Source organism: Rousettus aegyptiacus, unplaced genomic scaffold (assembly GCF_014176215.1).
Source record: "Rousettus aegyptiacus isolate mRouAeg1 unplaced genomic scaffold, mRouAeg1.p scaffold_m13_p_6, whole genome shotgun sequence".
In the NCBI taxonomy this organism is placed as follows: Eukaryota; Metazoa; Chordata; class Mammalia; order Chiroptera; family Pteropodidae; genus Rousettus; species Rousettus aegyptiacus.
Window position 1 is genome coordinate 22,488,989 of NW_023416309.1, and position 12,819 is coordinate 22,501,807.

At 33.4% G+C, this 12,819-nt stretch overlaps 1 protein-coding gene across 6 annotated transcripts in view; it reads right to left on the bottom strand.

Moving 5' to 3' along the window:
- The window catches only part of CABCOCO1 (ciliary associated calcium binding coiled-coil 1), a 103,021-nt gene extending 90,234 nt beyond the window's left edge, over positions 1-12,787 (bottom strand). For 3 of the 6 annotated variants that reach the window (XM_036222322.1, XM_036222321.1, XM_036222323.1), the window contains exons 1-2: positions 12,665-12,787; positions 4,369-4,472 (exon numbers count right to left, since the gene is read on the bottom strand). In XM_036222322.1, the coding sequence (XP_036078215.1) occupies positions 4,369-4,472; positions 12,665-12,745 (185 nt within the window). In that variant the 5' untranslated portion in view covers positions 12,746-12,787. The remainder of the gene's footprint in view (positions 1-4,368; positions 4,473-12,664) is intronic. The other 3 variants (XM_036222326.1, XM_036222325.1, XM_016157301.2) reach the window with 2 other exon arrangements.
- Positions 12,788-12,819: the final 32 nt, after the last annotated feature.

Here is a 12,819-nt window from a genome sequence, read left to right on the forward strand (position 1 = left end):
TACAACAGGATTAAACAAGTCTAAGAACAAATAAAGCATATATCGTGTCAAACTAACTCTCTAACATCCACTTCGTCTACAGGGGGATCAGTGTAGACTTCAAATGCTGGAGTGAGTTCAGATTCTTCTAAGCCAACCATGGTAGTCTCAGCCCCCTTCCCACCGTGCCATATAATGCCATGCCATATATGGTATTCTCTACAATAACTACTGGCTTATGGTGGGAACTTTCCTAAATTATTCTAATTAATTCATAACTAAGGGTGAGGTTCATTTTCTTTTGTGGAACAAAAATATAAAAGTAAATAAGTAGTTTTTATTGCTAATGATAGCCATCTTATAACCATAAGAAAAATCAGTTCTAAAATTATACCTCATTTTTTGATGATACTATTGAGGCCTTGAGTTAACCAACCTTGGAGTCAGTCTATTTATGATATTTTACATATACATGTATTTGTGTCTGTATGTGACTTTATTTTTAAGTCAATATGATCAGTTTTTTGTTACATGTAACTAAAAGCATCCTAAGTGATATATTTTATCAAGCACACAACTCAAGTGGTGGATGTAGATATGAACAGGCAGACATTCTGGGGGAGGGGAGGTTACCTTACTGGCCACGCATCTTCAATTTGCATTGGCTATCCGTCAGCAATATTTATTTTTCCATGTTTAATGTACAATATCATTTAGTCTTAAGTGAAAGTCAATAAGAAAACTTCTACATTAATGATAACTTGTAGTATTTTAATGGAATCAATAAATAGGTCAATGGAACAGTCAGGAAGCCCAGAAACAGACCCAATATATATGGGAAGCTGGTTTATGACAGAATGTATTTCGAATCATTGTGAGAAAAGTATGAACTCTTCAAAAATGGTGCTGGGAGAACTGGCTGTCCGTATAGAAAATAAAATGCTACCTTATCCAATGCATTCGAGTAAAATCCAGGTATATTAACTAAAGCAACAACACAAGTTAGCATTTTATTCTGAAATCACATTCTTTTGACTCCTTAAATTCAGTACTTGTCACTCCACTGACAGCTGCTGCCTAAAGTTGCTAAGGAAAAGTTTAAGACCTGCCTGATTATTTTCCTCTCTAGATTACTTTATGTCAGAGATAAGATAATGCATAAAGTTTTTTTAATTAAAATCAAAGCTTTTATGAATAATTTTTTTTTTCTGATGCGCTATGTTGGATGTATATTCAAACATCTTCTACTTGCTATAATCTGCAGTTTGTCTAAGTTTTCTTAAACTTGTTTTCCACTTACTGGCTTAATTCTCAGCAAGATGAGTTTTATTCTTTAGTTTCTTACATTAGTTCTAAAAGGTTATTTATGCATTTTATCATTTTTTCTTTAATCTCTTGTTTTATGGAATCAATGCCCTCTTTAATCATTGACTTTTACCTAACATTTTTTTCTGTTTCCAGCAATCAGTCTTCCTTCTAAGTGTACTCTTCCTCTGCCATCTCCATGCTATTCTTAAAAAATTAAGTATTTTACCTGAATAGTTATGTATTCTTTACTTTTATTTTTATTTCTTCAATGTGTGATTGTATGTGAATGAAGGCAGCTACTTGCCAGAGAATATTTCGGTGAAATTCTCGGATATCCCTCCACCTTTGCTCTCCCCAATGTTGCCTCCACCTCTTCCCCTAGGTATCATTTGAATCTTAACCTTCAACTTGAATTGCAGGGCTAAATATTTGCCATTTCCATTCTTTACTCAGTCATTTCACCCCAAAGGAGATTAGGCAAGCAGGCATTTTAGCAAGATGTTGCTGCGGTTTGAATGCAGTTTCCATACCTTACTGGCAAATTTGTAAGCTTTTCCTCCGAGGATAAGAGGAGATGGAACAAGGGAGAGAGGAGAGATGGTCACAGTTGTCATATGAGAAAATGTAGGAAAAGAGAAAGATGCTTAATAGTGACTTAGGAAGTTTTTCTGCAGAGATATCTGATGTAACTAGCTCACCAAGAATTTTAGTAAAAATATTACATTATTCTTGTAATTGGGGTGCATTTTATTTTTCAAATATGATGACATGCAGAAATAAGCCTTAAGGCAAGAACTGAACAGCTGATGGAGGCCCAGTTATAGAAAGGTTATTAAAAGATCTCTTAGTGTTATTTCTGTGTTTAAGTAGTTATTTTCAATTCAGTCCCTATCCTTTTTTTCAAAAAAGATTTGGGTGGATCCATAAATAAAATCAGGGTTACATTAAAACAGGATAGTACTTAAGAGACCATGAGAAATGTACACAGACATTTAACTTTACTTGACATGTACTCCACAAATGTTTTAATGATACTTTAATATTTCGCTGGATGTTTTAAATTTTTAATTTAAAAAGGTAGGAAAATGTGCTGATTCCTATAATTTATTTAAATAGGTTTATAGCTTTGCAGACTATATGATTTTGGTATACTTCTGTCATCTAGTGACAGGACACCTAAATCATATTTCTGTTATGTTGCAAGGTATATAATTCATTTATAATAACATTATTTTAAGTGAAAAGTGAATGACTGCAAATATTTCAGGATTACTGTTACAAAAATCATATTTAACAAACCTCAAGAAAATTATTTTCCAAAGACATGGCTCCTCACTTACCACTGGTGTCATTTATCCAAAATTAGTGTCTTAAAATTTCAGATAAATTAAGATGAATTCTATTAAGACAGTCAAACTATGTTGAACCTGGTCTTTTCCATACTGCTAACTTCTGGATCACCCTGTGTATCATTTCCTTTGTCCTAGACCTTACCTCTTAAAGATTAAAAATAATTTCTGAATGTAGACATTTAACAACAAAGAGAAGCAATAATTGAAAAAAATTAACAAATTGTCACGGAAGGTATGATACATAGTACAACTTAAGACATGGTAAGAAATAAGTCTAAAAAGCACTTGTTTGCAATACCTTCTATTTAATATTAACTGAAGTTAATATAACATCTTTTCTTTAATGTTCAATAAAAATAAGTTGTAAACTATATTAAATATCTATCATTTGCATCATATTATTTTGCCTAGTATTAACACCTATTTTTTTCACTTGAATGGCCAACATCATTTGAGATTATCTACTAATGGAAAATAATATTTTACTTAAAGCATAAATAATTGGTGATGCAAATAAAATATATGCATTTTACTAATCAATTCGGATGCTAAAAGCCATAATTCCTAATGAGCATTCAAGTCTACAAAAATGGTAAAATCACCATAAAATTTTGTTTAAAAATTAATGAAATATTTTATTGACTAATACTTAAAAATGCAGATAGTCAGCAGTACAGCCAAATCAGGGTTTCTAGCAGGATTTGCAGGCACTGGGGGCAAAGAGCATCTTCGGAAAAGGCCTGTCAGTGTCATTCACCTGCTCTTAATATGCCTTCCCTTCTTGGATTTCTCTTTCAGCCAGTACATCTGTCATATTTCCTTCCCAGTAGTAAATCACCTCTATTCCATAATATTTGTGAGATCTGCAAATGATAACCACTGACAGAGTCATTTTCTATTTGTCCATTACAGTCCACGATACCCTGTTAACACCTGGAGAACTGGCCTGCAGAAATCTTACACTGGGACATTACAATCCAGAACATCGCATCATCTCCACTCTCTACGCATTATAGCCAATCAGGCTTTCATTATTAGAGTGAGATGATTTTTAAAATGAGTGATTACTAGAAATATCCGTTAGAAATTTGCGTGTTGAATATATCTGACTAGAGTTCTCAGTAAATGATCTGTTATAGAAATAAATAGTTTTATGAATGAGATGTACATATATTAGAATTATTGCCTATAATTTCAGTTATGCTCACATTTTTAAGCTAAATGTATGAAATCAGAGTACTTAGCATAGCTTCCTATCCAATAAAAATCATAGGTGGGTGGCTAATATTCTGTATTTCCAAAATAATAAAATGTATTGACTATTAACATTACAGAAAATACAACTTAACTCTTTTCATGATGAGAAGACCTAAAGGTTCTTGTGCATACTGACGGTTCTATGAATAAAAGAGAAAAGAAGCAAAAGGCTGCTTTTAACAATAAATCCTTATTTAACAAGTTGGTTTTAAATGCATTTTCCCCATAAAGAAGACTACTGACAAGTGCAAAAAGTCAGTTGTTTGAGAATTTTTATGTTCCAGAGTCTGGAGATTGTGTGTGTGTGTGTGTGTGTGTGTGTGTGTGTGTGTGTGTGTCTGCGTGTGTGTATATACAACATAACAAATATTTAGGAAAAAGGTTTAAAATATATAATAATATATCATGGTCATTTATAGATAATACAGAACTAAAACTGTTCTATATTTGGCTGCAATATTGAAAGTCTTACTTTTGAACTCCCTCTGCGTCCTCTCTCAGCATTTCAATGATTTGAGCAACTGAAAGAAACTCTGGGGACAGAATCTTTTCATGTTCCTGGAATTCAGCATCTCTCTACCAAAGGAAAAAAAAGTAGAATGAGTTATTTCAATCACAGGTTTTACATATTAATCCCAATGATATCAAAATCCACTTATACTATAATCTAGTTGCTAATAGGAAAAAAATTGAAAATAATACCTTTTTTTCTGAAAAGTTAAATGGCTAGTCGATCTGTCTTTTGCATATTTAAAACTGGGTGATGGTTTTCAATTAAACATGTTTTTGAATATATACATGTTCCTCATTAAATCTGGGGCTAAAAAGGAGGCAAAGACATGTAAGAAAGACTTCCTAGCCTCAAGAAGCTTAATGTCTAGTGGGAGGCACAAACCAAGGATGATTTTAAACCAGGAAAATAAAATGGTGAGCCATAAAAAAATATGGCATTCAGTCTAAAAGAAGGGACAAGGACAGTACAAGGAATGAACTTTTGTGAGACTGGGCATGGATAATGCCCCAGGTGAATGAATTAGCAATACCAAGATGCAGCTAGGTATAAGTTTTGTAATATCAAGTAATTCACAGTGGTGCTTATGAGGGTACAAGTGGAGGACGAGTGGGAGAAGTCAGCAATGAAAATATTGTGGGAGACCTTAAATTTAATAATTTGATAAATATTTATTGAGTGATTACAAGATGCAAGACTGTGTGAGGAACCATAAATATTTTAGATACTAACTGGTTGAAGAATGACAAGATGAAGAATTTGTTCTTAATAATACAGGCAATAAGGAACCTGAAGGAAGGGTAATCTGTAAGAGGGGAAAGAAAGACAGCAGCAGAGAAAGGACACAGAGGAAGAGTTAAATGAAAAGGCTGTAAAAACAGTTCAGGAATGAGACACTGGGCCGCAACAGGTTGTCAGTAGTGAAAAGGGGTCAATGCAATGTATTATATATGGGAGACTAAAAGAGAAAAAAAATGGAGATTCTGAGTTTCTGAACGAGGTGAATGGAAGAAAAGGGTGGTTGGTGATATTCAAGACAAAGGCATCCTCTCTAGGTGCAGAAGTGCTAAAAGTTTTAAGGCCGATTTTTGTGCCCTGTGTCCAAGTGCACCACTTGTGAATAGAGTATATTTTCAGCTCTTGCTCAAGCCTTAGCCGAGTTCTTTTGTTTAGAGTACAATCTGCAAAACCATACATGGTACTCTTGTTACACAAAATAGAAATAGGAGCTTTGGAAGATAATGCTAGTTTTAAGAAGAAGAGATGACGAGTTTAGTTTCAGTGGTTGAGTTTATGATGGAATGTATCTATTAAGGAAGAAATGTTTAAAGGCTAATTAGAAATGCTAGACTCGGAAAGGTCCAATTTAAAGATGCTAGTTTAGGAGTCACTACAAGTGTGAAACTGCCCAAAGTTAGAACAGAAAGAAAGAGCTGTAAATGAGAAAGGAGAAAGAAACAAAGGTAACAGTGGCAGCTCCGCAAAAATAAGGGATTGGGAATAATTTGGGGGGCAAGAGGGCGAATGTTTTCAATTCAACAAATAGTTATGTATCTTTCCATGTGAATGACCTCCAATAAATAAATCAAGGAAATGTTTTGCTATAAATAAGACCATATCTCAAATTTTCTTTATTCTTTTTTCAGACTAGAAAAATCCCAAAGCTAACACTTATTGGTAATGATAATCAGCTTAATGTTTGTATTTAATATTATCTTATATTTTTATTTTTAAAAATTTCATTTAGAAATAAAATATGCTACTTCATTAGCTATTTTTTGTAAACTAGGTTCAGTAAATTAACCTAAACTAGGTCATTCTATTAGATAATAATCTCGATAAGACAAAAATACCTTAGTACTTAATATATAATACCTTGTACCTAGCAGGCACTCAGAAACTTATAGTCTAATTAAATGCACTCAGTTTTTAGATAAGACAGTACTTTAGTCCATTATACATATGACTATATATTTGTTTAAATGATTGTTGGATATATATATGTATATGTATATACACATATTATATATGTATATGTATATGTGTATGTGTATGTGTATGTATATGTATATGTTTTATTAGTAGTAGTAAGGTATAATTATTCCTGTACTGTCAATCCCAGTACAGATTGTAAATTCCCTAGGGACAGACTCTCAATCTTTTTACTTATTTTTAGAATTCTGCAGATCCTACTTAAGTCAACATAGATTGTTAATAGACTGTCTGAATTCATCTCCATCATATGATGACACTGTTGTGTGATGTGGCATGATGAAAAACAGGACTTAGAGCTGGAAATCTCATGAGGTTTGACTACTGATTAATTTCATGACTTACAGTAAAGTCATTTGAACCTAAATTTGGATCCGTGTTAAAAAATCATTTTGATATGTTTTAATATGCACAAGATTGCTATCATTATTAATATTGAAAAAGATATGCATGAAAGGTACATTATACAGACATTCAGATCAATTTTATTAGATTTAAAATTTTTCTGGGTAGGAAAAAATAGGTCATACAGAAACTACATGAAAGAGAATAATCTTAATCTTTTATACAATGACAATTCTAGCTAAGACGACTAATATTAGTGCTTCATTTTTACTAAAACTTGATAGCTTAAGATAATCATCTTGTGGAAAGGTTGCCTCTGGCTTTTTGTTTTCTTTGTTTTAAATTGAATTCCTGGACCTAGTGTAAACTAGAGCTCTTTTTTGTTTGTTTGTTTATACACTACCTTGCACTAGAAAGGATATAAGGTGGTTAAAAATCTTTAATCATTCAACACATACATTCTGATTTGTACAAATTAAAGATACACTAGAAAATTATGAATAGGCTAATAAAAGTGTGGATATGTAACCGGCTTTCTGTGTAAAATTACATCTCTGACTAGGAAAATGTTAGCTAAACTGCACTGTAACTCATTTTACTCCACCACCTGGTGGATTTTAGCAGTTATTCCAGAAGCAATGAAATTGTAAGCCTCATATTATTTGCTAGATATGCTTTCCTCTGATTTTTTAAATTTAATGTCACCTAAGCCTTCCACACTGTATATATGTCTTTCTTCTAGAATTTAAGCTCTCTGGGGGCATCCATCACTGGTAGTGTCTTAAAGAGTAATACATTTCACCAAAGATGACTAAAGAGGAGTTTCACAGTCATAGAGAACAGAACGATCTATAATTTCCACATTTTGATAGGCTTTGTTCAAGCATGAAAATAAATGAATTAGGAAGCAGCATTGTGTTGAACCATGTTGGAGCTTGAGGCTTAGGGGAGAAAAGAAATCAGTAATACTAATGCTTTATTTAAGACTTTGATTCATTATGGATTTTTTTACATTAACTTTGATTTTTAAAAAATATTACATTAAAATAGAGTTTAACTTGACTATTGAACTTTTTGGCATCCCTTAAAATTTTGCCCTAGGAGAGTGCTTCACTCACCTCACTATAGTCCTGGCCATGCTAAAGAGCCAATTTAAGAAAAAGAAGAAAAATAAATAGTTGAAAGAAGGATAAGTAAAAGCAAGAGCTAGTTTTTTAAAAGAATGAATTAAATAGACAAATCTTTGCCAAATGTGATTAAAGAATAAAGAAAAAATAAATGTATATTGCATTAAATGGAATTACATTTAAAAATTATAAGAAAATGGGTGATTTTCTAGAAATATGTAAGTTATCAAATTTGACAAGGGGTAAGAGAAAAAAAATGGAACTGACCAAACATGAATTAAACTGTAATTCTACGTTTAAAAAGTCACCATGTCCAAGAGTTTTACACATGAAGTTCTAATGAACAAGAACACATGAATTCTAAGTCTAATAATTACAAACTGTAGGTCATTCACTTTTAAGAAGCCAAGATATATATACACAAAAAACTGAATTAGCACAAAAAGAAAATTATAAACCAAAACCATTAATTAATTCAGATGCAAAAATTCTAATTAAAATACTATCTTACAAAATCGAATCCAGAAGTCTACTAAAAGAATAGTAAGCTATCATTGTAACCAAATTATATTAATTTCAGAAATGCAAGGTTGGATCACCATGAACAACTCTACTAAACTCTTTATGTCAAATTAAATAATATAAATGATATGATTATATAAGTAAATAAGCAGGCATTGCTAGAATTCAGTGGCAAAATTCTCACTAAATTATGAATAGAAAAAGAACAGCTAAACGTGAAAAAATTATTTGCTGAAATATCATACCTAATGGTGAAATAAGTCATTCTCATAAAAACCAGGAACTATAAAGGGATTTTGGCTAGTTACATAATTGTGAGTCAACACACTACAGAGGTTCTAACTAATAAAATAAGAAAACTAAATATGTGGCTTAAGTATTAGAAATGAGGAAATTAAAAAAAAATCTTTGCTTGAAGATCACATGGTTGCGCACCTAAGAAAACTGACATGGTATTAATATAGTTTTAGCTAATAAGAAATTTGATAAGATGGTTACATATAACATAAATATATAAAGGCCACTTGCTTTCTTATATATTAGAAATTAATTAGAATTGAAATGGTAAAAACTTGATTAAACTATATTTGGTTATAAATATAATAAGAAAGGTATAGGACCTAAAGAAATTATAAATTATTAAAAGTTTAATAACAAGATTTGATAAAAAAAAAAGGTTTATTGAAAACCTTCAAATTCAAAAAATTAATCACTTCCCACATTATAAATGTAATGCAATGACAATCTCAAATCTAAATTGTATTATTCTGGAACTCTACATAACAATTTTTGTAAGTTCTTATGGAAGCATATAGACATACCGGGAAAAAAGCAGTGAGAAGGACTTTTCCAAATTAGACAGTAAAGCTAAATATCAAATGGTATGACACTGACACAGAATACAAAAACTGGTCAGTGGAAAAGAATGTATATATATTTTTGACACAAAAATATATAAAGATGCATACATACAAGTTTATTTGTGTGTGTGTGTGTGTGTGTGTGTGTGTGTGTGTGTACATTTGAATTTGCTATTCTCTTCCACCATTTTGTCCATTCTGGTGCCCATTCATGCATACATACAATGTGATAGTGGCAGTAAGCCCATTCTCAGTAAGAAGACAGAGGATGGTTTATTTAGTAAATGAAGCTGACCAAATTGATGGTTCATGTCTATAAGAAAACAAAATTAGATACTCATTTTAAGTATATAAAATATATCTGTCAAACACAGATTTTTAGCTGTCTTAAAATCTAACAGTTAATTAAAAGTTTAAATATTAGAAAAAAGGTGAAGACTATTTGTGTAATCTGAAAGTGAGGCTGGAGGGAGGAGAAGAAGCAGAGCTTTTAAAATAAGGAAACCCAAAGACCAATAGTAAGAAGAAAGACAAGCCCAAATGTTTGTTAATATCTGCACACCAATTTCTGATAAATAATGCTACTGTGGTAAATAATGCTACTGTATACACTGTACATTTAAGAACATTAGTACTGTTTCCTTAACAATATTTTAAGCAATATTTTGGTGTCCTCCCCATGTCCCTGCTCAGGTTGATCTACACTATGTGCTGTGAATGGCTTCAATACATATCTCTTGAGTGATACTGAAATTACATAAACCTGATCATTTTGCCGCTCAAGATGAGCCCCAAGTGTTTCTCACTAACTTGCCAATAATGGAATGGGGCTGTTTTGAAGGTCTGTAGGGACCACCCAATGTACAGAGAATTGTCAACGACCTCTTCCTGGACATGTTGAGGATCTCTAAGACAAATGACATTCATTTTTTCCAGTCAAGATTAGTTAAGTGTCCTCCTGTGCTGAAAAAGCCTCGAATGCACTGAGTAAATGTCATCTATTAGAAGATGTAGTAATACTAAGGGACATTATTCAGAAAAAGCGATTGGGTGGAAAATAATCATTTACATTTTCCATAAAGTCTCTGACTTGAGTTGAAGTATAGTCCTTTTAATATACTAAATATTAAATACTTAATATTCTAAATATACTACCTAAATGATTATATTTCCTAAATAGTATTTTTTGAAGCTATTAAGTCAGTTTATGAACAAACTATTGATAAAAGATTGATGATTCAATTCTAAGTATTCATTCATTTATAAACTCATTTACAAATTCACTTGTAAACTTCCACTTACACATCAATACAAAGCAAATATTTTGAGATTTATGTCACTTTTCTGTTATTATGCATTTATACAGATATCTGCTAAAAGTGTAGTCTTACCTTTTAGAGGAAAGCATTTACTCCAGTGTTAAAGAATCTAGAACGCTGAATTCAGAAAGTTGGCAAGAAGAATTTATACACTCTCACAGGAAAAATATTTTCCCGGACTTGTATTTCATGTCTGCTTGTTCACAGCATCTCACAGATTTCAGTTTATGATAACTATCTCTCCTGGCATATGTCATACCACCTATGACTTTAATTAGATATCATATTTTATTGAGTGCCTACTACGTGATTGAGGTAATTGGTTGTTTTTATTCTAGGTACTGGCAACAAACAACAAATGGGAAACCTGAGACTACTGGAAGCCTATGCTTTCTACCAGACCTGGCAAGAAAAGTAATATTTCACTACTGCTTGGCTCAGATGACTACATGGTCTACTGGCTAAGTCAATTTGAATACCATATTTATTAGAAATGACACAAAGGACCAGGTCATGGGGGATCAACTTTGGAAAGAATCTAATCTGAGAAGAACCCTTCAATGTTTAACTGAAAAGCTGTGGCCTTGGGAACAGACTCTGAGAGAGGCATTTGCCATTTTTTTGATCTAACTCCTGAACCTCCAGTCAACACAAATGGGCAGCTGGCACACCTTGTCATTATAATGAATGACACAGCTCGGTGGATCAACTGTCCTCTCTGTGAACTAAGGAACTCTGTTCTCATTAGAATGGAAAATGGAGTTCCAACAATGCAGTGTTTTAACTGGTTATCTTAGTAACTGAGCACAACTAAATGAATACAAGTTTCAATTGGATTTCTTCTGTTTGTTACTAAAACATTGAACATATCCTGAATTGTCATAGCGAATACCCGCTCCTCCAAGAAGTTAATAAATGTGCCAACTGACAGTGCGACCATGGTGGAAAATCAGCTAAGGTCTATTAACTAGCTCATTCATCTGACTTATCCATTATAAAAAAGTGAATTTTTTTCCCCCTGGAGCATGGCACTTCTTTGCATCTTAAAAAAAAAAAAAATCGTGGTATTTTTCTTCCTTTTTTTTTTTTTAAAGTACAGATTCATTAGGACCCCAAATTATCAGTCTTCTTAGAAAGGACATTATCTATATGGATAAGTATATGTACGTGTACACTGACAATTGTGCATTATCATGTTATTGTATACATTTTAAATAATACAATTTTACTGGGGAATTTCCTATGCCACTTTTGAAATTGCATTACTTATATTAGCAATCGCAAGGGAGTAGCTGGTTTAGTAACCAGTTTATCACATTAAAATGTGTTTTTAATGTATGCTAATTTCAAAGGCTCATAGGAGAGTCGGTATGCCTTAGTGGTCCGCATATAGTAATGGAAAGAACCTAGACTGGGAACGACTCTATCTCTGAGCAAGGCACCGAATTATTGGCTGTGTTTCTTCATTTGTAAAATTGCAGCTAATACTTATCTTGCACAAGGGACTTGGGCATAGCAATGTTAATTATAAAATTATTATTTACCCTTATAGCCTTAAAAAACTGAAGAGAAAAAAACTAATAGGAACAACATGGTGGACTCGGTATGTGAGGACATAAACATTTTTTGGTAATATCTGGCATAGCAGATATGTTCTTAATTAAAATCTCAGAACACTAAGTTTATGAGTAATTAAAGCTACCTGAAATTCATTTACTATTGAGAGCTGAAGTTGGGAGGGGCCTAAAGATAAATCTTCATTGTGCACAGGAAACCACTGGGGCCCAAGGAATTTAAATAACTTTCCTGAAGAGAAGTTAATAATGAGCAACTAAGCCATAACCGGAAGGTTGATTTCCAGGTGCTCCTCCTTTGTCCCACCTCCTACCATGTATTCATTTATTTATTTAGAGAAAAGGTAAAATAAGAAGGGATATACCAAACCCTGGCCTTCAAACATTAATCGCCCTGGGCACGCTCCCCACTCCGCAGTCAATTCGCTTGCGCACCAGGCCGGGCGTGCGGCGCAGCCTCGCGACGGGCCTCGGCCGCGGGCCCCGGGGGTCGCGGGGACCGAGAAGGGGCGACGTACCTCCGACTCGGGCGAGGATGCCCCTGGGGTCATCGCCGGGGTGGTCATTCCCCCGGGAACTGTCCCCACCGACGTCGCCATGATCTCGCCCCAGCGAAGCGGCCTTTCGTCGCCTAGGCAACGGGGGCGGGGCCGGGGCCGCTGGGCTGGGGAAC